The sequence below is a fragment of the Halichoeres trimaculatus genome, unplaced genomic scaffold (assembly GCF_033239565.1).
Source record: "Halichoeres trimaculatus isolate MK-OKI-2021-1 unplaced genomic scaffold, fHalTri1.1 fHalTri1_scaffold_9, whole genome shotgun sequence".
Lineage (NCBI taxonomy): Eukaryota > Metazoa > Chordata > Actinopteri > Labriformes > Labridae > Halichoeres > Halichoeres trimaculatus.
In genome coordinates this window covers 32,129,920-32,154,380 of record NW_027437188.1, presented here as the reverse complement: position 1 = coordinate 32,154,380, position 24,461 = coordinate 32,129,920, and the positions used below count along the sequence as shown (strand labels likewise).

Sequence of the window (24,461 nt, the reverse complement as noted above, 5' to 3'; positions counted from 1 at the left end):
GTCCCCGCGTCTCCTCCCCTCACTTCACACAGTTTCTCCCTCTGACACATGTTCTCAGACATTCGGTGTTGTCGGCACTGTGTGGTCCATCTCAGCTGTTGAGCGCGGCGCCACACGGACACAGAGCTGCTGTTCACATGCCCGCTCGGGCACACGAGCTGGGTGTCTGATGGCCGACATCAGGAAGCCCGCTGTGTCTTCTGTTTCATTATCCCTTCACTCTGAGGGCAGGGGCTGCCGGTGGAGCGCGGAAAGCGGGGCAGAGCGGGAGCAGGAGGCGACCAAAGAGCCATTTCCCCCTCGGCCCCTCTTGACACAGATTTCACGCTGCACGCATCTCTCTGGAATATTACTCCTCCACATCCGGCTCTCCAGCCCGATCAGATACAGCCTCGAGGGTCATCCACAGCTATCATAATGTTGCACTCAGGTGTCCCTGCCTACCTGGTTAGATCATAGAGATTCGAAGCAGATTGGCTTCTAGCTGGCTGAGAAGGACAAGGGATGAAGGGCAAGAGATCAAATTTGTTTCGATTCTGCTCCGGGTGTTCTATTTGTGGTATACGCTGCTGAATTTGGGAGGAGAAATGTCAAGGGATCGGGCTTGAGTACATCCTCCTCGTTAGTCCAATCACTGTCAAGAGATGTCGGGGGAGAGTCAAGGAAACTAGCGACTAAGACACTGTGAAGAGGGGAGGCAGGGAGTATTAGTAACACATGGACCCTGCTATCCATCACTCAACTATCTCAGAAGTCAGACACCTGCTTGCTCTCGTATGAGCTTGTACAGCCACTTATCACAGCCTTAAAGAGAGAAATCGCACAGCTTCACGACTGCTCCGATTCTGACTGTGAGATTTATGAGATGAGTAATTGAATTTACACCAATATCATCAAATATCTCAGGCGGAAATGTGGCAAATAAGCCAAAAAATGTGATCTGAGCTGTTTGAGGAGAGGGTTAGCATTAAAGTCAGTCAACAGAGAAATAACTGATAACTGTTTGCCGCGGCAATAAAGAGATAATTACACCCGGGCTTTACGCAGAGCTCTTTGTTTGGTTGCTAAGCTATGCAGGTGAAATAAGGCGCTGAGGTGTAAAAACAGTTTCTCGCAGGAAGGGAATCATTTCGTTCCATTTCTCATCGACATCTTGCTGACTGCGATGATTGAGCTGCAGTTTCAGGTGCAGAGGCCTCACAGCTGACAGTGGGTTTGAGAGCGGCCTGCCTCTTGTGCAGAGCTCCTGTCAGTACAATCACCCATTCTTCCTCCTGCCCACTAAAAGCTCTCTGCATGAGCAACCTCTTCAATCCTCCATCTCCCCCCTAGTTCTTTCATCTCTATTCACTTTGAGCACTCTGGACAACTCTTTGTGCTCCTGTTTCCTCGTGCCTCGACTATCTGTGCAGAATTCACCTGCCTCTCTGCCTCTTTCCCTCTGAGCCATGTGATGCAGCGACCCTCTCAGCCTCTCTATCCGGGCTTACCATCCACGTGGCCTAGAGCGGATTACATTCTTGACATCACTGTGCCAGATGTTTATGACTGAAATAGCCGTAGCAGCTAACCTCCACACAAAGGTGAACAATGCATTTATCATTAAAGGGGATGTGAGGAGTTTGAAAGTGATCTTGAAAAAATCTCCCTTCTAGATAAGAGATTAAAAAAGATTTCTGTGATTAATTCTGTAGTGATGGTGGACACAGGAGCCTAACTTTCAGACAGAAAAAGGACAGAAGAGCAGAAGAAAGCTGAGGCTAATTAGCCTTTGAGCTTGGGGTGTATCACTTGAGAGTCTATCAATAAAATGAAGAGTGAGGTTACGTTAGCTCTGCTTAGATGACTGGTAGGACAAAGCTAACCATGATTCACTAACGTTACACATTACCAACATGTTTTAGAGCACCAGACTGCCAGCTGTGCTAAATATAAACAGCTACTAAAACTACTCACAAACTGACAGTGTTTACTTGTTGTCACGTTAGCCTATAGATATGCCAGAGCACCAGGCTAACATATAGCCAGCTGCTACAACATTAGCTTGATGTCACTTTTTAAACTGTAGCGCTAAAAGTTGTCTTGAACAACAATCTCCATTTAATACCAAAACAAACACACGCCTCACTAAAAGTAATTCACGACTGTGTGAGGAGACTCCGGGCCAGAAGGTGGCGAGGGAGTGCAGTTAAGGGGCCATTAACACAACGTTTCATCTGAAAAATCCTAAAACACAGGTTGTGTCCGAAATCATTCACTTATTCCCGACTCACTACTCACTATACAGTGAATTAGATGTAGTGGACCATATAATCCACTACATCAGCTAAATTTAAACAACATTTGGGACACTACTCACTCCATCCCCAGCCGCTGACAGTGACGTACAGTTATAACTTTTCTCAAACGCTGCAAAACGGTATTTACTTCAGTGATAGCTAGGGGTGTAACGGTACATGTATCCGTGCCAAACCGCTCCATAAGACCGTTCGGTTCAGTACAGTGCTGTATTCGAAGGAGTACAGTAAGTTTACCTTAGCTGCTGCACATGGCTCTTTAATATTCACGTGAGTACTTGTCTATGATTGGCTGGGCAGGGAATGCATTTTAATATTCATGAGGGAAAGTGGTCTGTGATTCATGCTTTGCGATCATGTGCATATCATGTGGACGTGACGTCTCACGGTGAGCCAATCAGAAGATGAATATCAAAGAGCTTCAGTAGCCACAGGAGCTTGTGTCTGAATTGTGCATCATGGCTGCTGCTAACGACCAACCAGAGCTTGAAGAGCCTCCCCCCTCGCTGTATAATGGCAAGTTTTTGGTTTGATAAACATGCTAAACAAGCTAATGGTTCTGCGTTGTTCCATACTGTATCGAAAATGTACCGAACCGTGACCCTAAAACCAAGGTACGTACCGAAACGTGATTTTTGTGTACCTTTACACCCCTAGTGATAGCTAATATTATACTTAGCTTATTTTCCGCAACAGCCAAATATAATAGAAACATTCCATAAGCATTATTGTATAAATAAATATACCATATATTTGCACAGCAACTTGTGCTGTGTTTGAGAATTACAAGGTCCAGTGAATGCATCACCCGCAAGGAACGTTGAAGGTTGTGAGATGGGCTCGTCCGAGAGTTAAACAGAGAGCTAAGTGTTTTTCTCTGACAGTTTTTAATTTTTTTTTCATGTTCTCAGTAATTATGTAAACAGCCATTCCTTCTGTTTGAACTGCAATGCATGATGGTCTATATTGCTCATATAGTGAGCATATAAAATGGCGAATTCACTATTGAATAGGGAGTGATTTCGGACACAACCACAGTGAAAAAAATCAGTGTTTATTCAGAAATGCTAAGAGCAGAAGTGGAGCAACAGATGCACATTTTGTTGAAAGACAGTCAGCAGATTCACGGTAGTCCTTGACGATCGTAACAACCGTACAACAGCCTTTCAGAAAAATTTCACTCTGGAGGCCCTTTACAAAAGTTTGCGTTTAAGGTTGGCTAAAATGCTGTTTCGATGTAAACGTGAGGCAGAAACAAAACGATACTTTTGCGTTTCATCCTAAAACCGTTGTCGTGTAAAAGGCCCCTAAACCAGATCCTCCTCAGCATCTTTATCTTGACACCTTTTTTGCACTTTCATGTCTGAGCAGCTTCCCCGGTTTTAATAGGAACGACTGGCTCTGCTTAATGATCTCCCCTGTTTCCTCTGTTTTACACGTCTCTCTTTTTAATTGGAATCAGAGCTGCTGTCTTCATTACCTTGTTGAAGAAACTAAATTGACTAGCTTTCTCTTAAACCCGCTTCCCTGTGTGCACTTCCCTGCTGTTCCTGCAGGAGCATCTGCTCCCGGCTCCCTGCAGCGAGCTGCTGCGGAGATCAGTCGCCTTCTGTAACGTACACATTAGTATGATTAAATTGGCCATCGCCTGTCCATATATTAAAAGCTTCTCCGTGCTCGGTGGGAGGTCTGTCCAGCTCGTGGAAAGAGAATATGAGTGAGTGCTCAGAGAGGAGCTAATGAGGGTTGGTGGGGTGTTTCTGACACAGTGTCGGCTTTCTGTGGGGAATTTAAGGTGTCGTGATGGAGGGAGAGCGCCTGGTGCGAAGTGATAGCTGGGTGGGAAAAGTCTGCGGTGGGCTCAGCTCTGGCAGGGACTACACAGGAGATTTAAGGCTTAGGCGATTGTTAGACGGAGCTCAGTTTGTTTTGAACTATGGGCCTGTGTTTTCCGCGGGCCTCTTTATGTGGACGCTGACTCTTTCCCTACTTTGTGCTGCACTCTCAGCAGTTTTAAAGAGGAGGATTAGACGCAGGAGCGTGCCTCTCTCTCGTCTGCCTGAGAGCATAGCCGCCTAATCTCTAGCGCTGAGGAGAGGGGATTTGGAAGAAATGACCTATGCTCACTTCACTTTCTCTTGCCTCTTCCTCTCATACCCTCCAAGTTGAGTGAAAATACTGTGCCGCATGCATCCTTCCTTCCTCCCTCCCTTCCTTCCTTCCTCCCTTCCTTCCTTCACTCCCACTCGTTCTTTTTCATTTTCATGCTGGATGACTCCACGCTCATCAGCATGCAGCCCCACGCGGCTGCTCCTCAGGACCAAGGCAGGCTGGCAGACAGGCGGGCAGACTTGTCAATAAGAGAACAACAGTAACAGGGCACCGCAGCAAGGCCTCCAGCTCTGTCAGTGACGTCTCTCTTAGCTGCTTGGACCCCCCGCTGTTAATGAGCTCGTAATCGTTGAGCAAGCGAAACAGAAATTGGGGAAGAGAGGAGGAGAAAGCCGGCAGAAGGTGAGAGGTTTGGTGGAAAGATAGCAGAGAAAGAGGAGAGGACATGATGTTCTGTTGAACAAAATGATGTGAAGGAGACGATTTGTCCTCAAATGTGTGCTGCAGTCAGGCTGAAACGATTCCTCGAATAATTCAAGTAACTCGATTACAAAAAATGATCAAGGAATTTCCTCTGCCTCGAGGAATCATTTAATTTTAAAAAGATCAAAGAATAGTTTTTTTTCCCAAAAAGCAACTAGCAGTGATCATAAATTTAGTCAGAACACTGTAAAGACTTCAAATCTTGTCAAGAATGTCTAAAGGCTAAGGATGGGTACCTTTCACATTTGAAAAGGTACCTGGCAACCGGTACTGGTACTCAGCGGTACTAAATTTTGGTACTTTTTTTGTGTTGATGTGGTAAAAAATATCAATTTGTTTAATAATAAAGTGTAAATAAATTTCAGTTTAACATATTTATTCTTCAGTTTATAACCTTGCAATGCTGTGTTCATGTGCAGCATGGAAAATTACCTACTCTTCCACTCCCCACAGTCACAAGGACGCATTTAGGTACCTAAACATGGTACCTTTTGATTCTACTTGAATTGATACTCGGAACTTTGACAGAATCTGGTTGGTACCTTTAAAAGTACCTAATTCGGTACCCATCCCGACTTAAGGCCCATTTATATCCCTTTACGTATAAAAATGTATCCGTCCATTTCAAATGATGTTACCGTCACTGCCCACATACTTCTGTACATCCTTTGTGTTAGCATTGCAATTATCCAATACATCCACCGGGGGGGGGGGGGGGGGGGGGGTCAGCCCAGAGTCAAAAATTTATGACAGTGAAACTCAAAAACAAGCATGGCCACTGTGGATGAGGTATTAATTAGCGGTGCACTGATCACCGATCTTTATAAAGCCTGACCTGACGACACCGATTTTTAGTTTTTAGTTTTTATAACTAACAGCATATACCTTTAATGTTCCAATCTTATTTTATTGAAAATCATTAAACAAAACGTGAAACAATAAAATCTTTATGTTTTAACTTAAACAACCAATAACGTGTCCTGAGTTTTAGGTCTCAGAGCAAAAAGCAACAATGGCTGGCTGTCAGACCTTCCTGGAGGTTTATAAGAACAGTTTCATACGTAAGGATGGGCCATAGACTGTATAAAACATGGACGTAGTCTCGCCGTGACAAGGGCTTCGCCTACAGCCATAAGGCGCCTGTCTGTCACGTGACCCTCAGCTGTGCCTCTTATTGGGGGAGCTTGCGATCTTAATATCCTCCGAACGGCTGGGTTAGAAAAAAATTCATCCCCCGTACAGTGTGTGCCTGTAGTAAAATTAGTGATTCAGACAGGAGACGTTTTTTGAACCAGGCTGTAAATAGGTTAATTTCTGCTTTGAAAACAGCTTTTTTGGCTTGGTGTGTTTGTGACTTCCGCTACTTCTGGAGCCAGCCTCAAGTGAACACTCCAGAAACTGCAGATTTTAGCACTTCCACATTATCTCATATTCTAAGACTGGTTGCCACTTGGGATGGGCCAATCACTGATCCCCAAAATTAAGGAAATCGGCACTTATCGATTAAAAAGACAAAAACGGAGGCAGTGTTGTAGCAGGCAGTGGTTGGTGAGGCGGTTAAATACACTGTTCGAGATCTGCCATTGTTATTTCTTCTTCGTGTCTCACTAAAGCCTTGTATCAGGTAGTAACAGCAACACTGCCCCCACAGTTTCCAGTGGTACTGCTCTGTTTGGTCCGTATCTGTAAGCTTTATGGAAACACGCAGAAATACATACAAAAGTTTGTTTTATCTGATTACTCGATTAATCTATGACATTTTCAGTAGAATACTCGAATACTAAAATATTCAATAGCTGCAGCCCTACGCTGCAGTAAAGTCAGAAGAACAGTGTCTGTGTCAGAGGGACTGGAGGGCGAGTCCTGCTCCGTGGAAACGACATTGATAGCAGGCAGGGAAAGGCAGCTTCAAGGGCAACGTGGAAATATCACATTCAGTCGCTGAGAGACAGCTGTGAGTTGTGGCAAGGCCGCGCTGGAGCAGGAAACCAGCCGAACGACTGCAGGATAAAGAAAGAGATCAAGGACATGCAGCTACGTTTGTAAAGGATCTGACAACTTGAAATGATAGTGGGTGACAGACGCTCTGCATGGGAATGCTGAAAGAGAAAAGAAAGTTGTTGACCTTACTCGTACTGGCATGATACTCGGAGTTTGACTTTGATGCCACGTCTAATTTTAACATATTTGAGTTTGATGCTAAAAAGCACAGAGCAGCATGAGGCAACATCTCAGAGAGTAAATATTTATTTATCAGGCAGAAAGGGAGCTCGCAGAAAAATCCATGAACTCAGAATCACAGGAACATCTTCATCAAGTCATGAAAACTTTTATCATTCTCACACATCAAATGAGCCCCGCGGAGGCGTTGTTAATATGGATTTTTAGCTCATGGAAGAAATTCGAGAACATATTGAACGTTGAAAAATTCAGTATCTCTCATTTTTCATCACCATCCTACGGGGCTGTATTACAGTTTTCAGTCACAGTGACGATCCTCATCCTCTCTCAGATTACCACTTGGGAGTGAGTTATAGATGGCAGCCGAGTTTGACTTCGCTCCCAGCATGCAGTGCCACTCTCCCATGACCGCCCAAGCTGATTTCAAATGAATCTGCGCTCTGATTGCACAGCTCCCTGCTTCTTTTCTCCCCTGCAGACACGGAGCAGCCGAGCAGAGACACAACCCACATGTCGCCATGAGCTGGTGCTGCTCCAGGCGGTGCTAGGGAAGCCGTCGTTACCAGGGGAGAATGATGGATGTAATATAGATATGCTTATCTGTCATTAAGCCCTGCTCTGTCCTCCCTCAGTGCCTCCTCAGGGAGGGAGTGGAGGGAATTTCAATCAGATTTCTGAAGACTATAACGCTCATGAGACGTGCTGAGGCCAGCAGCTAATCAGTCACGTCTCCATGGAGAAGACACAGACTTAACAGCAGGAGCATCCGTCTCTAGACCTGTCTGATGAACTCCTCCTTCGTCGATAATCTGACCTTGCTCCTCGACCTCTTGTGCTTGTTCCTACAGTAAACAGCATAAGCAGGGATCTAGTATCCTTCTACATCTCCTGGAAAGACCTCAAATCCAAACCAGCACAGCAACCAGAGGCAGACAAATCCCCCACATGACCAGACCGCAATGTCTGCCTGTCAGCACCCTGCTCCTCAATAATAGCCCTGTGACACCAAAGAGGCTCCTGAAACACAAGGACGCTGTGAGATGAACACTGAGGGGAGCGGTTGGAGGGTAGGTGGGGCATGGAGGGGGGAGGAGACCGGTGAAGGCGGCTCTATAATTAGCTGCAGAAGATCAAATGACTTTTAATGGGTTTGTCTGAAAACAGCAGACTATTTCAGATTTGTGCTTGGAGCTAAATTCATATCTCATCAAACTAATGGAATTCTCTGGAGTGCTTGATTGGTTTTTATCTCTGATCAGAACGGCTGATAGAGGTTCACCGCTGCAGCGTTCATGAGCTGCGGTATGCAATAAAAAGTCTCAGCTGAGGTCACTTTCATATCAAATGGAAACAGCTGCAACAAAAAGACACACACATGTCCTTTAAAAACCCCGTGAGGACTTCAGAGGTCTTGAAATAGTCTTGCTTTTATATATTTGCCTGTTCATAACTCATGATTTAAAATGCGATTATCTGACCAAAATCAATTATTTCTAGAGCTGTTTCTCAGTATTGATGGTCCGTTGCACTTTCGAGGGGGGAACTATTAACAGAACATAGCCTGAAAGTCCATTTGATGTCCTTTTTCACTACAGAAAATGATTTCTCGGATTTATTTTGTAGTAATGTTGGACACTGGAGCTGGACTGTCCCAAAGAAAAAAGAGGTCAGAGTAGAATAAAAGCTAAACTGGAGAGTGACAGAGCACGGGCTAAAACACGCGTAAATCTGTTTGTCATAATGTTTGTTTAGGTTACAGTAGCTCTGCTTGGCTAGGTAGGAGATGGTAGATGAGTAATGGTAGGTTATAACCAGGATTCACTAATGTTACAGACACGTCTCAGAGCAGCGACTGTGAGGAACACTGGGAAAAAAGATTTTTCTGCTGTGGTTGTGACATTATTTCTCCCTACTCTCAGTCTGTTATACAGAGTGTGCTCATTTGTGTATGGGCAAATGTGTTTGTTAGGGATGGGCCAGTACTGGTATCAGGTATCGGGCCAATACCAGCCTCATTTCATGGTATCAGTACTCGTGTCGAGGCTGTCGATATCAGCAGCTGATACTCAAGGCAAAAAAAATCTAATGTCGAGTAAGTCCTCCTCGCCAGTAGCTGGCAGTACAATACTGGGGTTGGACATCATGACAAATGTGTGTTAGGCCCTTTTCAGAAAACATGAATGAATCAGAGAGCGTGTATTGATACTGTGTCGGTACTGTGTAACTGTGTCGCTCAATATGGACACCTGCTGGATCTTAAACATCATTGCAGGAAGCAGAGACTCAACTGGCGTACTGATTCAATGACCCAGAATACACATTTTTTTAATTATTACATTTTATTTTGTATAGTAGGGGTGTAACGGTACACGAAAATCACGGTACGGTACGTACCTTGGTTTTAGGGCCACGGTTCGGTACATTTTCGGTACAGTATGGAACGACGCAAAACCATTTGCTTGTTTAGTATGTTTATCAAACCAAAAACTTGCCATTATACAGCGAGGGGGGGAGGCTCTTCAAGCTCTGGTTGGTCGTTAGCAGCAGCCATGATGCACAATTCAGACACAAGCTCCTGTGGCTACGGAAGCTCTTTGATATTCATCTTCTGATTGGCTCACCGTGAGACGTCACGTCCACATGATATGCACATGATCGCAAAGCACGAATCACAGACCACTTTCCTCATGAATATTAAAACACCTTCCCTGCTCAGCCAATCATAGACGAGTACTCATGTGAATATTAAAGAGCCATGTGCAGCAGCTAAGGTAAACTTACTGTACTCCTTCGAATACAGCACTGTACTGAACCGAACGGTCTTATGGAGCTGTTTGGCACGGATACATGTACCGTTACACCCCTATTGTATAGTAATCTACATTTAAAATATCTTTCATATTTTTAGAATATATGTCAACACCGGTTATAACATGTGAATCAAAGTTAAAGCATCACGAGTGATGATGTTGCTTATGCACTTATCTTTGAGGCAGGGAGGTTTCATTTTAAAATACAGTTTTTAATCAAACAAACATATCTTTTTGTGTCTTGGCAATTCCGTTTTTGGAGAAAGATCTCCAGCTTCCGATCAAGCAGAAACTAAGAGGAGGAGGAATGAAAAAAGGAAATAAAAAGAAACACCTTATTTGCCTATATAAGATCAAAATGGTCCCACACAGAACCATACTTTTTTAGGCTCTGCATCACAATGGCTTGAAGGAAAGAATTGTGCTCCAACATATCTGTGATTGTTCTGGCAAAGATGCATACCGTTGACAGGTGAAATCTGTAAACACAGTTTGGTGCCTCAGTGAGACAGGCGACGCAACAGCTGTATTAGTCACATGACTTTCTCAAAGCGATACGTGCACCTCCGAGAGCTGTTTGTGTTTTCTTCTGGACATAGTGGCAGAGTGACTGTGCTTCCTTTGTTCAAAATGATAATGTATCAAAAGTACTAGTGGTATCGGTGAGTACTCAAGAGGAAGTACTTGTACTGGTATGAGTCTGAAAAAAAGTGGTATTAAAAATCCCTGGTGTTAGTGCCTGTGTACGCACTGTGGCGATACAGAAAGAGGGGGATAATTGTGAATGTGAGACCATGTAGAAACAGAAATGACATCCGGTCACGTGAATCAATAAATAACAAAGGGCTATTTAATCTGTAAAAAAAACAAAACAAAACAAAAAAACAAGGGAAACTTGGAAACTACAAACTGAGCTCACAAATTTTGCTTGTTGTCACATTTCAAACAATTGCCCAATGAAACTACAAATAAATACATCCAGCAAAAAAGTTGTCTTGAACAATAAATAGCAGTGTCAAACAGAAGATCTACTTCAGAAATAGTGGATGATGGTGCTCATGGGAAATTGAGTCTTTAAAAAGGTGATCTGACAGCGGTCTGATTTAACGTCTTTGTTTCTATAGGAGCCGTTTCTCATGGATGTTTCAGTGGAAATGTTCTCATAATAACTTCTTGGGACATGTAATGGAAACTTCTACTGGTCATTAGTTAGAGAATTAATGAGATACTACAAGGATAATACCAGGGTCATGGCTCATCCACTGCCTGATCCGGGTGAAAGGAGGTCCGGTGCAGAATGCTAAATATGCTGTCCACAAGCACACACACACACACACACACACACACACACACACACACACACACACACACACGACAAGCAGTGCAGAGGTAATTATTTAAATGACTGATCCATTCATCAAAGAAATAATCTAACGGAAATAAAAATCATTTATGAATAGTTTGGGGGTTGTTCACTGGTTTCAGATATTTTGCTTCTCTCTGTTTTCTGAGTAATTTGCATTCTGGACTTTTTGATTGGACCAAAGCAGCCCCAAGAAGCCATCTCAGGCTTTACAGGCTCATAATAAACTTGCTCTAACAGTTTATTGGTTCTGCATAATAAAAATGTATTAGTAAAACTTGTGTGGAGCTGCTGCAGGGGAAATAAAACAAAATACAGACTGAGACAGAAATTATTGTCACATCCTGTTTGTGTGTTCGTGAGTGTCCTTTATTTCCCTGGGTTTTCTGCTAAAAATGACGCTACATTAATTTCCACCACTCTGTCTTCATGGTTTTTCTATTTTGGTCTGAGGAAATCTGTCCAAAAACTCCAGTCAGGCTCCGACTGGGTTGTTTTTTCCTGCTGAAATTATACCGCATACACAAACCGTCTTCTTTAGCGCTTCTGTGAGGGCAGGGAGGGGATCTGCGGGCTAAAGCTCTTCATTACGCATGAACACCTCTCAGTGCATTAATTACAGTTCATGAAGGAAGGAGCTTATAGATAATTAGGGGGAAAACTCAAAGGGAAAATTCTCATCTCCTTCCTGTAAGAGGATAGAAACTCTGTGGTTGACAACTAGCTTCCCCAGTTCCTTCTTCCCTTCTCCAAAGGTGAAATCTCCCCCCGGCGGACTCCCCTCCAGAGCTGCTGTTTGTCCTTGGCCACCTTCTCCTTGAGAAAGTGCTGTATCAGACAGGCTGCTAACGCGGCCGTCACGTCGCTGGAGCACCAGCGGCGGCAGCAGAGGTCTCTCTCTGGGGGTATACAGTTACACTGCACTGCCTCTATCTCTTACCGCTCTGACATTTTCATTTCCCCACTCTCTTGAGGAAAAGAGGATGAACTCAGAGGCAGGATGGACTCCATGCCACCATTGGTTCCACTTTGGGTGATACCATTTCCACTGAAGCTCGGGGGTTAAGAGAGGACAGATGTGAAGCAGGAAGGAAGACGAGCAAAGTGGAGAGTGTGCTGAAGCTAACACGCTATGTTTTCTCAGCAGTGGATGGAGTATTTGTTCAGGGTTGTTTAGCAAAACAGAAGCAAAAACAGTCCATCAGTCATCCAGCAGGCTATTAAAAACAAGAACACCACGCCCTCGTGGACGCTCCCACTCTGATTCACCTCTATGAGGCTTTGTGTTTGTACCAGGGCACGCAGGGAAGAGCTCAATCAAACAGGACTTCTCGTGACCAGGGATGCTTGATACCACTGTTTTTTCAGACTGATACCACTAGGGATGGGCACCTTATACATTTGAAACAATATGGTACAGGTGCTAAATGGTACCAATTTTTGTTACTTTATGTGTGTTTATGTGGTAATAGATGTTATTTTTTCATGTTATGATCTCAAAGTTTTTCAAATTGACATGTTTATTTCTCCATATATAAAACTTGCAATGTTGTGTTCATGTCCAGCATGGAAAATCGCCCACTCCCTCACAGTCACAAGGATGCGATATAGTACCTAAACATGGTACCTTGTGACTTTACATGAATCGGTACTCTGTACTAGGGTCGGTACCTAACTTGGTACACATCCCTTACCAACACAGAGTACTGATACCACTAGTACTTTTGATACATAAAAATTCAATTAACACTGAAAGATCTGTAGGAATAAGACAGCACAGTCACTCTGCCGTTAAGCCCCCCAAAAAACACAAACTCTCTCTTTCTCTCTGAGTTTATGATTTGTTTTTAACAAAGTTACTAAAGTGAAAAATAAAACTAGCTTTCAGAGTTTTTTTTTCTTTTTAAGATAAACTGAAGTATAACTTTTCCTGGTCAATTCATATTGTCTGAACAGGACCTGGTGCACATTTGCTGTGGTGTCCAACCGCAGCAAATGTAGCGCCATCTGTTGGCAAGGAGGACTTACTCTACATAAGATTCTTTTTGCCTCGAGTATTAGAGGTGTAAAAAAATATTGATGTGGCAATATATTGCTAGTATGACCTCCGAAACAATATTGATATTTCTGTAAAAATAAAATTTCTAATTTTAGCCAACTAGCTAGGAAAATACAACTCCCACTGCAGTAGATGGCGCCAAAGAGCTACTACCCTGTATGTTGCCAGTAGATTGTATACTAAATATCATTTGCAAGTATATTTAAAATACTTCATTTCTAAACTTGATAATGTGGGTTTTTGTTGTACTGAGCAAGTCAGTATGTCTTAAACATCAGTGTTTTCCTTGGTCCTTTTAATTTAGCCTTTTTAGCTAGCTCCTGCTCCACGTTTTGCTCCGGTCCTCCAGCCCTTCAATCCGTGTCTCTATTTTGCTATTTTTTGATTAACACTAGTGAAGTCACTCTTTATGTTGATTATCTGTTCTTTCATGTCTCTATGAAAGTGTGTTTTCTTCAGGACATTAGCCAAACTTATGTCCTTCTGGTTCAGATCGCTAATAGCTTCGACATTTTGTGCAAGTGTAGGTGAGCTGTATTTTCTTCATTTACAGGTTGTTTGTGTCTCACTTTCCCATTCCTGCCCCAGTTGTATCTTAATTTATTCACAAAAAAGTCGTATTTGACCAGATAACAGGGCTAAACAACACTTTAATTTTGCGTAATATTTTGATTTGCATATACATCATCTCTATTTTTCTTAGTTAACTGTGTAGAATATCCCAATATTCTGATTCATAGTGATACTATCGTAAATTGTGATTCTCCCCCTATCGCTGCTGGTATCGGCAGCCTTCACAAGCACCAATACCTTGAAATAAGGCTGGTATCGGCCTGGTACCTTTACTCAACTCTCCCTACTTGTGACAACATCCTAAAGCCTGAATATGATGCCAGAGGAGCTCACAGAAGGTCCCCCAGTGGAGATGATTAGCATAAAGATCCACAAATGCAGAAACAAACAAACAAACAAGCTCTAACACACAAAGAGACAAAGATTCAAATCAAATGCTAAGAAAAGACATCAATAATAAGTGAAGTTTGGAAAACTGGGTCTGATTTGAATGCTTTTGTTCGACAAGAGAGGCTACATCCAGTTGAACATGAAAAAACAGCCCTTGAGTAATCTTCCCTCTAACATTTTTCTGCTGCAGCCGAGCTGAGCTCAACAGCAGGAAACATCGCCCGAACGTCAAACTGGCTCTTTGATTCGAAGCTGTTGTTGTGCGTTCAGCTTCACTCTTTATGGGAGGATAAATCAGAGCACAAGCTTTGTCCTACTCCTACAAAATAAGAGCCTCCCCTTAATAAGATGAGGAGGGGACAGCAGACATCCTCAGAGAAGGACATAGGCAGATATACAAGAGCACTATAACTCATGGATGGCACATCAGATATTTTATTCATAGGAAGAAAACCAAGCAGCAAGAGTGACTCACTGAGCCACAGAGACGCACAAATACACACACGCAGGCTGAGCGGAGGGTGACAGGGTTTAACCCACCTACAATGACTGCCTCTTCATTCTCAAACAGAGCGCGCATTAAAAAATAACGTCTGAAATGGCAGGGCTCCTTTCAGGAGGCATAAAGGGACTGTTTTTGTCTACAGAAGTTGCCGGAGTGTACAGCCGCTCTCATGGCTTTATCACAGGAAGAGAGCGGCTCCCAGCACAATACAGCGAGCCGTTTACTCTTCAGGCTATGCATTCCTGAGCACAAACTGACAAAAGGAATTCTCATGCAGCCACGCTGAACCAGACTATTGTTTAGAAACACACACACTCAGGTGTCGCGGTGGCGTACACACGTGGAGTGTATCAGGGTGTGCAGACTGGCCCACATATGCTGATGTGAACCCGCTCACACCAAGTCCCCACTGCCCGGGATCTCTCGCTGGGAAGAAACGACTAAATATATGATGAGCTGAGCTGTGAGAGGATTCAGGCGTATAAACACGCATAGACAAACATTTCCAGATGCAGAAAAGAAGGAAACTCTTCTCGTCGTGATAATTAGAGCACACGCAGAGCCTGGGAGACAAAGCCAGAACAAGGCCCGTCTGATGGGGCCTCTCTATTTAAATCCCAGGGATGAGCTGGGAGTGTGTCTGCCGATGAAATCACCACAGGAGACGTGCACGGCAGGGTGAAGACGACAGACTGAGGAAGAGAGAGTGGCAGGTAGGCATGTTAGAGGAAATGAAAGCACAGGGAAGAAGAGCCCGGATTCAATCAGACATCCCTTCCGACTGTTCGTCACAGAGCACAGATCAGACGAACACCGACCAAATTACACACACACAGGTGACTCACTGTGTTCTGCCACACTTTGAAGTGAGTTTGCTTCTGCAGGGCTTGAAAATGAGGGTTTGACGGAGAGAGTAGGTGGTTGGGGAGTGAACTGAGCGAGCATCAGCGTGTGAGTGTGTGTATGAGTGTGTGTATGAGCAGACAGAGAGGGGCTGGGCTTGAGGATTAGTACCTTTCCTTTGCACATCTATAAGCATCGAGTATGTCTTGTCACTAAGAGGATTCACATGGATACTGGGTTGTCCCAACAATTGGAAGCAAGATTTAGGCGCTAATCTTTGAATTCAAGGGCGCGTGAGGCTGATTCTGAGCTGATGGAGCACATGCTGATGCCTTCAACACGTCAAAGCGTGGAGGTCAAAGAGGCAGCTTAAAGACAAGAGGAGAAGCAGCCTACTGACGGCTTTAGCTGTGCTCCACCACCCACAGCGATGCACCGAGAGATCTTTATCAGATCCAAGTACTCCTGAGTGTTTTCCAGGCATGAAAACACCTCCAACACAACACAAACGCTCGGTATCTCGATCACCTCTGAGCGTTTACGACACCCCCTGGTTGTCCTCGCCATTCAGGAGCGTACAAAAGGCCTGCATAGAGAATCATTCAACCCTGCTAACGGACGGCTCCGCAGCACCCGCCCAAACAATTACAGCCAACTCGGGGCTTTCATTCAAATGCAATTGTTCATTATCAGCCCGTATCCAGCGCAAACACACACAGAGGCATACAGGAGAACACATCAATACTCACGCTTGTCACGCACACACAGCTGAACACACACTTGAGATGATAAAGCAAAAAAAATATCTGCAATGAGCACAGCATGACTTTTTATTTCGACCTCTCCTCTTTTTGGCACGGCTCGCTCTGTGCATCATTTCTGCACATCTGTGTTTGGGATCAGCTTGTGCATTGCTCAATAAAACCTCGACATGTTTGCAAACACAGCTCATAAATCCCTGTTCACCATCAGGAGTTAATTCTGCGTTTTCTTCCAAATAGATTCATTTGTAATCGAGATACGTGTTTGTATAATTGATGCTTTATTACTCACTGAAGAATTACTCATTTTCCCGTTTTTATTACAGGCGCAGGAATCTGATGTTGCATAATACTCAGTCATTTTATCACTGTGTCACGGCTGTGATAATCTCTGCTTGCTTAAGAGAATAAAATGTACCCAGTGCATTAACTGTTCCACATATTTTTTATTCCAATAATCCAGTCGGGGGGTTTATCTGCAAATGCCTCAGTGTGATGCAACCCTGCTATGTGCTTCCACTCTGCACACCATTTCTCGACGAGTTACAGAAGAGATTCAGCTGCTTGCATTGGGTTTTCCACAAGCGAGTGACATTAAAGTACAACCCCGGTTTGTGGCTTTTGGAAACAAAAAGGGATGTTTAAATATAAGGAGAGATACAGTGAGTACAGAGCTAGAAATCACCCCAGGAAAAGCCCTTTTGAAGCCTCTGCAGACTGTAAAGCCTGCGACACAAAGATGCTCAGATGAGAGGGGAGAAAACACAGCTGAAGAAACAAAAGCTCACAATCTGGCACTCTCACAGGTATCTGACAAAACAGAAGAGTTTACACAGCTGAAGTCGCTGGATAATCCCAAAAATGCTGAAAAACAAAGGAAACAAGAAGGCCGCCTCGGTCCGACGACATCTCTACAATCAACGTGCAGAAACAGACGAGGAACAATGGGAGGGGGAGAGGTTGGCGAGAGGGAATAAACCATCCCTGACCGACAGTGAGTGCGTCTCCAAGGAGCTCTCACCGGCTCGTAAATTCAAGCTCAAGGTCCAGAGGAGCTGGTGCAGTCAGGCTGTCAGCACAACAAAATCTACCTCAGCTGTGAGTCCACAGGCCCATCAGCAGGGCCCACGCTGCACACACCAGCAGCTGCACCACAAACAACAGCTACAGCGTCTGCTGGATCCTGGATGACATGGCTCAGAGTGTCCAGGATTACGTAAGAATGGGAACATAGCTTTGACTCCACGTAGTATCTGAAAAATGACAATTAAACCGTGCATCATGAATCAGACTTCTTCTGTCTGTGACTCAGAGATATCTAACTTATCATCACCCTATCAAAACAATGCTTTCTTCTCCTCTTGATAATGCTGGCCATCTCTGGCAAAATGGCTCATATCTTTAGCTAAAAGGATCATCATTTCTAGACTAAGTCAAAATTTTGGATTATCAAGAATAGGTATGCACCGATATGAAAATTTTGGCCGATACCGCTATCAATAAACGAACCATGGAGAGGATCAAAGGATGGAGCACCCAGGGTGAATGTCATCAAAAAAGTATGTTTTGTCTGTTTTTTGGATCAAAAACAGAAGGAGAGAATTTTGTAGTATTGGTGTTTACATAGTCATTGAAAACAATATTATTTGGGTCTTGAAAATGCTAGCAGCTAGTGAGTAAATATCGTCCGGTACCGGTAACATATCGACCGATACCGAGATGTAAAAAAAAATGTTCAACATCAGTCGATACCGATATTGATACCGACATATCTTGCATCCCTAATTTAGGATAAAATGTGTGACTTGGGCAATTTAACAATCTTAAATGATGGCGGTTGCTTCAAGAAGAAACCGAAACTTAAGCGCAGAAGAAGCTTGAATCAGTTTCTACTGGTGAGTGATTAGGTTCACTCTCATAAAAGCTAGGGTATAATTTAGTCTAAATTTCACAAGTTACAGTTTAACTACAAATTAAGCTACGTCTAACGAGCTACCCATTCCTGGCTATTCCTTATTTTTTTCACCAAACAGAAATCAGCACAAGGCAATAATATCCCTCAAAGTTTTCTACAGTTCTACAGTTTCATTGTCCAAAGTGACGTACAACACAAGCAAGAATTTAGTAGACAGAAGGGAAAACCGAATTAGTGGGACAAAGTGCTTCAAGTTATTTGGCTGCAGGTGCTGCTATTAAGCCCAAGAAGATTTTGTTATTTTTCATTTTTTTATGTAGAATAATCTACCCAACTAACCACAATTAGTTACTCCAACAGTATTAGGGATGTCCCGATATTACATTTTCACTTCCGATACGATACCGATACTGCAGCATTAAGTATTGGCCGATACCGATATTAATCGGATACGATATCAGCATTAAACATACGTACTTTTATTACTTATTTTGTAGTATGTCTGTCATGTTAGAAAAGGCTTGATTAAGTGATATTATTCAAACAAAGAACAGTAGTCAGCAACAGTAGGTATGAGGAAAAACTGACACATTTATTATTAACCAATGGGTAACAGAAACTGCTTATATCTGAGATTTTAGATGCATTCCAATATAATATCGTTCTTTTTTTTTTGTGCTGATATCGGACCAATATCTGATATCAATATCGGACTGGGACACCTCTAAACAGTATACTTCAACCTTTACTAATGGCTGGGTCTGAGACCTTCTGACTCATTCTCCCCCAGAGGACAAAGAGGAGAAAGCTCAGATTAAGGGCCTAAGTGTTCCCCGAACAGATGAGTCTGCAGACATCTCTTAAAGAAGAAAGGGACTCTTTAGATCGTAAAGCGTTATGTAATTCATTCAACCATTTTGGCACAACAGAGAAGAAGAGTCTGGCTAGTGATTTGGAGCCGCGCTGAGCTGGGAGCACCAGGCGTCTTTCACAAGCAGAACTGATGGGCGAGAAGGAGAGCAGACCTGGATGAGGGACCCCAGAAAAGCAGGAGCTGTTCCGGTTCAATGTTTTGTAAGCCAGAAGGAGATTACTAAGCATATGATTGACCTGACATTAGTTCGATTTAGGTTGGAGTTATTTACGTTTTGAGTTTGCTTTGTGGAATTAAAGGACAGTTAATGGTCAGGTTTCAAAAAGTTGTCAAAGCTCAATAAAAACCCCAGCAAAGAAGACCTGAAGAAGTGGGGAAAGGGACTGCTGCCTGACCAATTTGATTTCCCTGACATTTGACATTTGTTTAATTTAACTCACGGTAATTTCAGTTTTGAGTTTGCACTATAAAATGAAAGGGCAGATTAAGCCAGGTTTAAAGTTGCCTAAATCAGACTAGGATGTTAGAAAGATTGGCCTAAGTCAGACAGGTGCAACAAAGAAAAATGAGTTTTTCATGTGATGTTGCCATTGCATATAAAGGACAGAGCTCAGCTATTGATTAAACCCCAGGAATCCTCAGCGTGTGCTCAACACTCAGAGCACACAGCAGACAGCATAAATTTCTCAATTTAATCTGGGTGACTGATCAAGAAAATTCATCGATTTCCCCCCCATTAATCATCTCAGGAGAGACTGTACGCTATCGATCAGCACGTCTGTGCAGTTAGAAAGGTTGACTGAGGAGGCAATCATTGCAGCGGGGACGGCTCTTTGTAGAGAGAGCAGCTGCATAGATTTTGTTGGGGGAATAATAACCATTATTTCCCTCAACACAATACAAACCAATACTGCTCCAAAATGGCCGAGGCCTTTGTTGTGAGCACAGGCGGGAAAAAAGTCACATTTCCTGATAAGCACTTTGCACAACAGTGCCAGGAGGAGACGTCTTGTTAAAATGTTTTGTCATGGTTGCTCCAACAGTGAGGAGGAGCACAGCAGTTAGACCCTCCGAGGGGGGGCGGGGTGGCTGGATGTTTGCTCTGGAAATGGTTGCATTGTTATCCGATGACACTCACGTCTGACACTGCAGGCATCAGTGTCCAGGGACAATAACCTGTGAGCCGGCAGGAAAATAGGACAGCAGGTAGACAGGGAGTGTGTGCACGTGTCCGTGAGTGAGTGGGTGTGTTTGTGCAAGAGGAAATCCATTTGGTGGACTCAACAAATGGAGAGTTTTGGTGGTCCTGCTTCAACAAATCTGACAGAATCAGACCTAAAGAGGGAGCACAGAGGCCTGTCTGCTGCACTGATCCTGAATGAGAGATCCCATCCTGTTGAGACAGGAAACACTGGACTTTGGATACCTGGACAAAGGATTTCCTCCTGCAACATAAACACACATGACGGACACAACTGTTGCAGCCAGTCCACTGTTTGTGATCCACTGCTGAAGTCCTGTGTGTCCCCACAGGCCTGACAAAGCGACAGCTGTCTTTCATTTGATCTCTGCAGCAAACCCTGCTGTAAATCTTGTTCCAGCTTCTTCCAGCCACACATTGTTAAAGTCACACCAACAAACAGCAATCAGAGCTCAAGACTGACCTGAAAGCAGCTCATTAATGTTTGACTGCGCCTCTTATTTGATCATGCAACCACACAGAGCTCTAAAACTCATAAAGATCAAGAATTATGCACATAAATTCACCAATCCTGGTTCTTGTGTGCAGAATATTTCCAGGGAGAAGTCAACGCCTACAACAAATCTACAGTTACATCAAGATAAAATTAGGATGTCAGCAGAGCTTAGCCATGACCGCCTCATGTGCCGAGAGGACGGGCCAAAGAGATTTGATTTTACATAAACAAAACACACAGTGGGTAAGATCCGAGCTGTGACAGAGTGGATCAGGAAACATGTCAGGTTACATACCTCGATGTAGCCGGCCAGCGCTGGAACCACAATGCCCAGAATGAGGACAGATATCGCTGGGACTGAACCCATCTTCGGGGATCTTGTGCTGCTGTAAATAACTTGTATCCTGAGAGCTGTGTGTGCGTAAAGGGACGTCCACGGGAATAAAGAGCAAACCAACGTCCTGGGATCAGACTGAGGATCTGAGAGTCCGGAGAGCGGCACGAGTCCCGCTCCGCTTGTTTTGTTACCCGAGCTCGACTGAAAGCTTGGAGGGAGAGAGTGTGTGTGTGTCTGTCGGTCTCCTCTGGAAATGTGGACCCGTGCGTGTGTGTGTGTGGCTGTTGTGCCCCTGATGCCTCCTCCCTCCTCTGCCCCCTTTAATCTACAGATCAGAGCTTGTTGCGCCACCAGGCGGCCGGCTGCTGGAACAACTACACAATTTAGACTAAAGCTTCTGTGAATAAACAAAAACAATATCAGGTCTTCTTATCGGAAGCCTCGTTGCATTCCCGCCCAAATCATATCTAAAAGTTGTCCGAAAAGGAAAATAAAAATAAAAACAAAAATAAATGAATTGATTAATTAACAATGAATAAAATAAATAAATAAATGTTTTTTTAATAGAAAATAAAAATAAAAAAATAAAAAGCGTATGTGTATTTTTTTATTCCTTTTAAAAATATTTTGTTTTAACTATCTTTATTATTACCAACCTAAAAAATTTTATTTCAAATTTTCTGTACTTAAGCTATGCTATGAGGCTAACAAATAACAACAACATCTAGCTAAAGGGTGCAAAAACACCCCAAACAACACTGGAGGGCTATTTATTCTTATATATTTGAGTATATCTGAAAAATACACAACTACACATTTTAGACCAAAGCTTCTGTGAATAAATGAAAAACAATATCAGGTCTTCTCATCCGTAGCCTCGTTGCATTCCCACTCAAATCATATTTCAAAGTTGTCCGAAGAGGAAAACAAAAATAAAAACAAAAATTAATGAATTAATCAATTAATTTATTAACAATCAATTAAAACAGTTTTTTTTAAAATAAAAAATAAAAAATAAAAATTTAAAAGCATATGTGGATTTTTTTTATTCCTTTAAAAATATTTTGTTTAAAATATCTTTATTATTAACTAACCTAAATATTTAATTCAAATTTCCTGTACTTAGGAAGCTATGCTATGAGGCTAACAAAATACAACAACATCTAGCTAAAGGGTGCAAAAACACCCCAAACAACACTGGAAAGCTATTTATTGTAATATCTTTGAGTATATTTAAAAAAAATAAACTGTTTGATAATGTTTACAATGTTATCATGTACGATAAGTCTATATCATACAGTTTGTTTATTAATCTTAACACCATACTCCCTTCTTTTATGATAAGTGGGATGTCTGATGTTGCCTTGTTGAATGGATACTCATTTAATATTTCACATTTATTATTTGTAAAAGGGAAAAATAGTTAACTAGAGTTGAATCAATTGTATTTGTACAAATACCTTGTCAATAAATCTTATCTTGATGCCCTTATTGTTCATATACTTCACTTTATAGATAAATTCTCTGGAGCAAAGTGCACTTTTATAAAAGAATTCAACTATATAAATTATAAACTATGATTCATGGTAGCACTCTTTACTTGCTTCAAAAATGTGCACCATTTAAAATAATACAAAAACTAGCATTATTGCGTTCTTACAGAAAAAAATAAGGTAAGAAAATACACCATTTCTCCTCTTTTACTCCAAACAAAAAATACCTCTTTAATAAAACCAGTTAATTCATTAAGTTTTGAATCACAGTGGTGGAAAAAGTGTGTTACTTGAACCAAGCATTGATACAGTTTTCCAAAAATACTCCATCATAAATAAAAGTGATTTATTCAAAATGTGAATTGTGAACTAAATGCTGAACAAGAAGCCAACCACATGTAATGTGTTTTGAAATGTAACTGATCTGTCCTCTGTGAATTATCTGATTTCACTTCTTTAAGTGATGCCAAGCTAAAAAAAACAGTACCAAACAGAATAGTCTCACTCACAGTCACATTTGTGTATCACTGAAATCAGAATGTTAAGCTATGCCATGGGCTGATTTTATTTCCACTTTATGCTGCACCAAAGGCTGCTTTCTACTTCCAAACACATTATCAGATCTTTTACACCATTACAGGAAAACAGAAACAAACTGCCAACTGTAATGATGCTGAGAAGTGTTGGGAATATGCATGAGTCATTCATTCATTGTTGAGAATTTTTGTTGTTGTTGATCAGTTTAGAAAGATTAAATAGTAAGGTGACTTTGAGTGTCTTTCACTCAAGGTATTTAGCTGTATCTGCCATGGCGCCCCCGTGTGGATGGGGGTGTACTGTATACTTCTGTTAACTGTAAGAAGAAAGCATGACAAGATAATTTTCTCATTTAAAATCACTTATTAGATTTATACAGAAATAAAAAAGAAGAAGAAAAGACAGAGTTGTCCACAGGGAGGCGTCAAAGCTGATACAAACTACAGGTTCCTTACAGGAGCTTTAACTTAATATCTTTGAGTTGAAGACACTCAGAGTCACCCTTTCTTGTTTTCTACAGCGGTTTCAGACTCAAAAAACTAACTTAATGGAAGTAATCTCTCTGCTTGCTGATGGTCCTGTTTCATTTATTTTTTCTAAGTAAGTTTATTCTCCCAACAGTACCGAGATGACGAGCCAAATACTGAAAAATTTCTCACCCCACATCAGCTCGAATAAGACAATTAAGACTCAAGATCTCCTCTGCTCAGTTACAGGCACGTACTTGACATTTAGAAAAAAAATCACTTAATAATAAACCTCACAGATGATGTATTAGTCTCACTTGTGTCTTTGTAAAACCACACAAATTTCTTGATATCATGAGGAGAAAAAATGAGCTAATGATCCAAAAACAGAACACTTCAAGGCACTGTGAAGGGTATTAATTCAATTTATTTGTTTGACCGTCAGAATTAATGGGGAATGTGGTGAACACACACACTCTCTCTCACACACACTAACCCACAATTCGATCATGTTGTCCCAGACTCATTTCTTCTCTGTCTCCGCTGTCACTTGTGGTTCTCTCTGATGACTTATTGAGAAAAGCATCATGCAGATTTCCTCTTTGCTTCAGGCAGAGCTCTCACAGTGGTTATTAATTCTTCAAACATCAGCCGTTAGACGAGTTAGAACAAGCTCAATTTTGCACATGTGAAGTCTAATCTTGGGATGTGTCAATTTGATGCCAAGCTGCCTGCAGAGGCCCATCAGGAAAACAGAACAAAGA

At 42.5% G+C, this 24,461-nt stretch overlaps 1 protein-coding gene across 5 annotated transcripts in view; it reads right to left on the bottom strand.

Moving 5' to 3' along the window:
* aplp2 (amyloid beta (A4) precursor-like protein 2) overlaps nucleotides 1–21,508 on the bottom strand; it is a 91,237-nt gene extending 69,729 nt beyond the window's left edge. For 3 of the 5 annotated variants that reach the window (XM_074678981.1, XM_074678980.1, XM_074678982.1), the window contains exon 1: nucleotides 21,159–21,508. In XM_074678981.1, coding sequence (XP_074535082.1) covers nucleotides 21,159–21,230 — 72 coding nt within the window. In that variant the 5' untranslated portion in view covers nucleotides 21,231–21,508. The remainder of the gene's footprint in view (nucleotides 1–21,158) is intronic. The other 2 variants (XM_074678979.1, XM_074678985.1) reach the window with 2 other exon arrangements.
* Nucleotides 21,509–24,461: the final 2,953 nt, after the last annotated feature.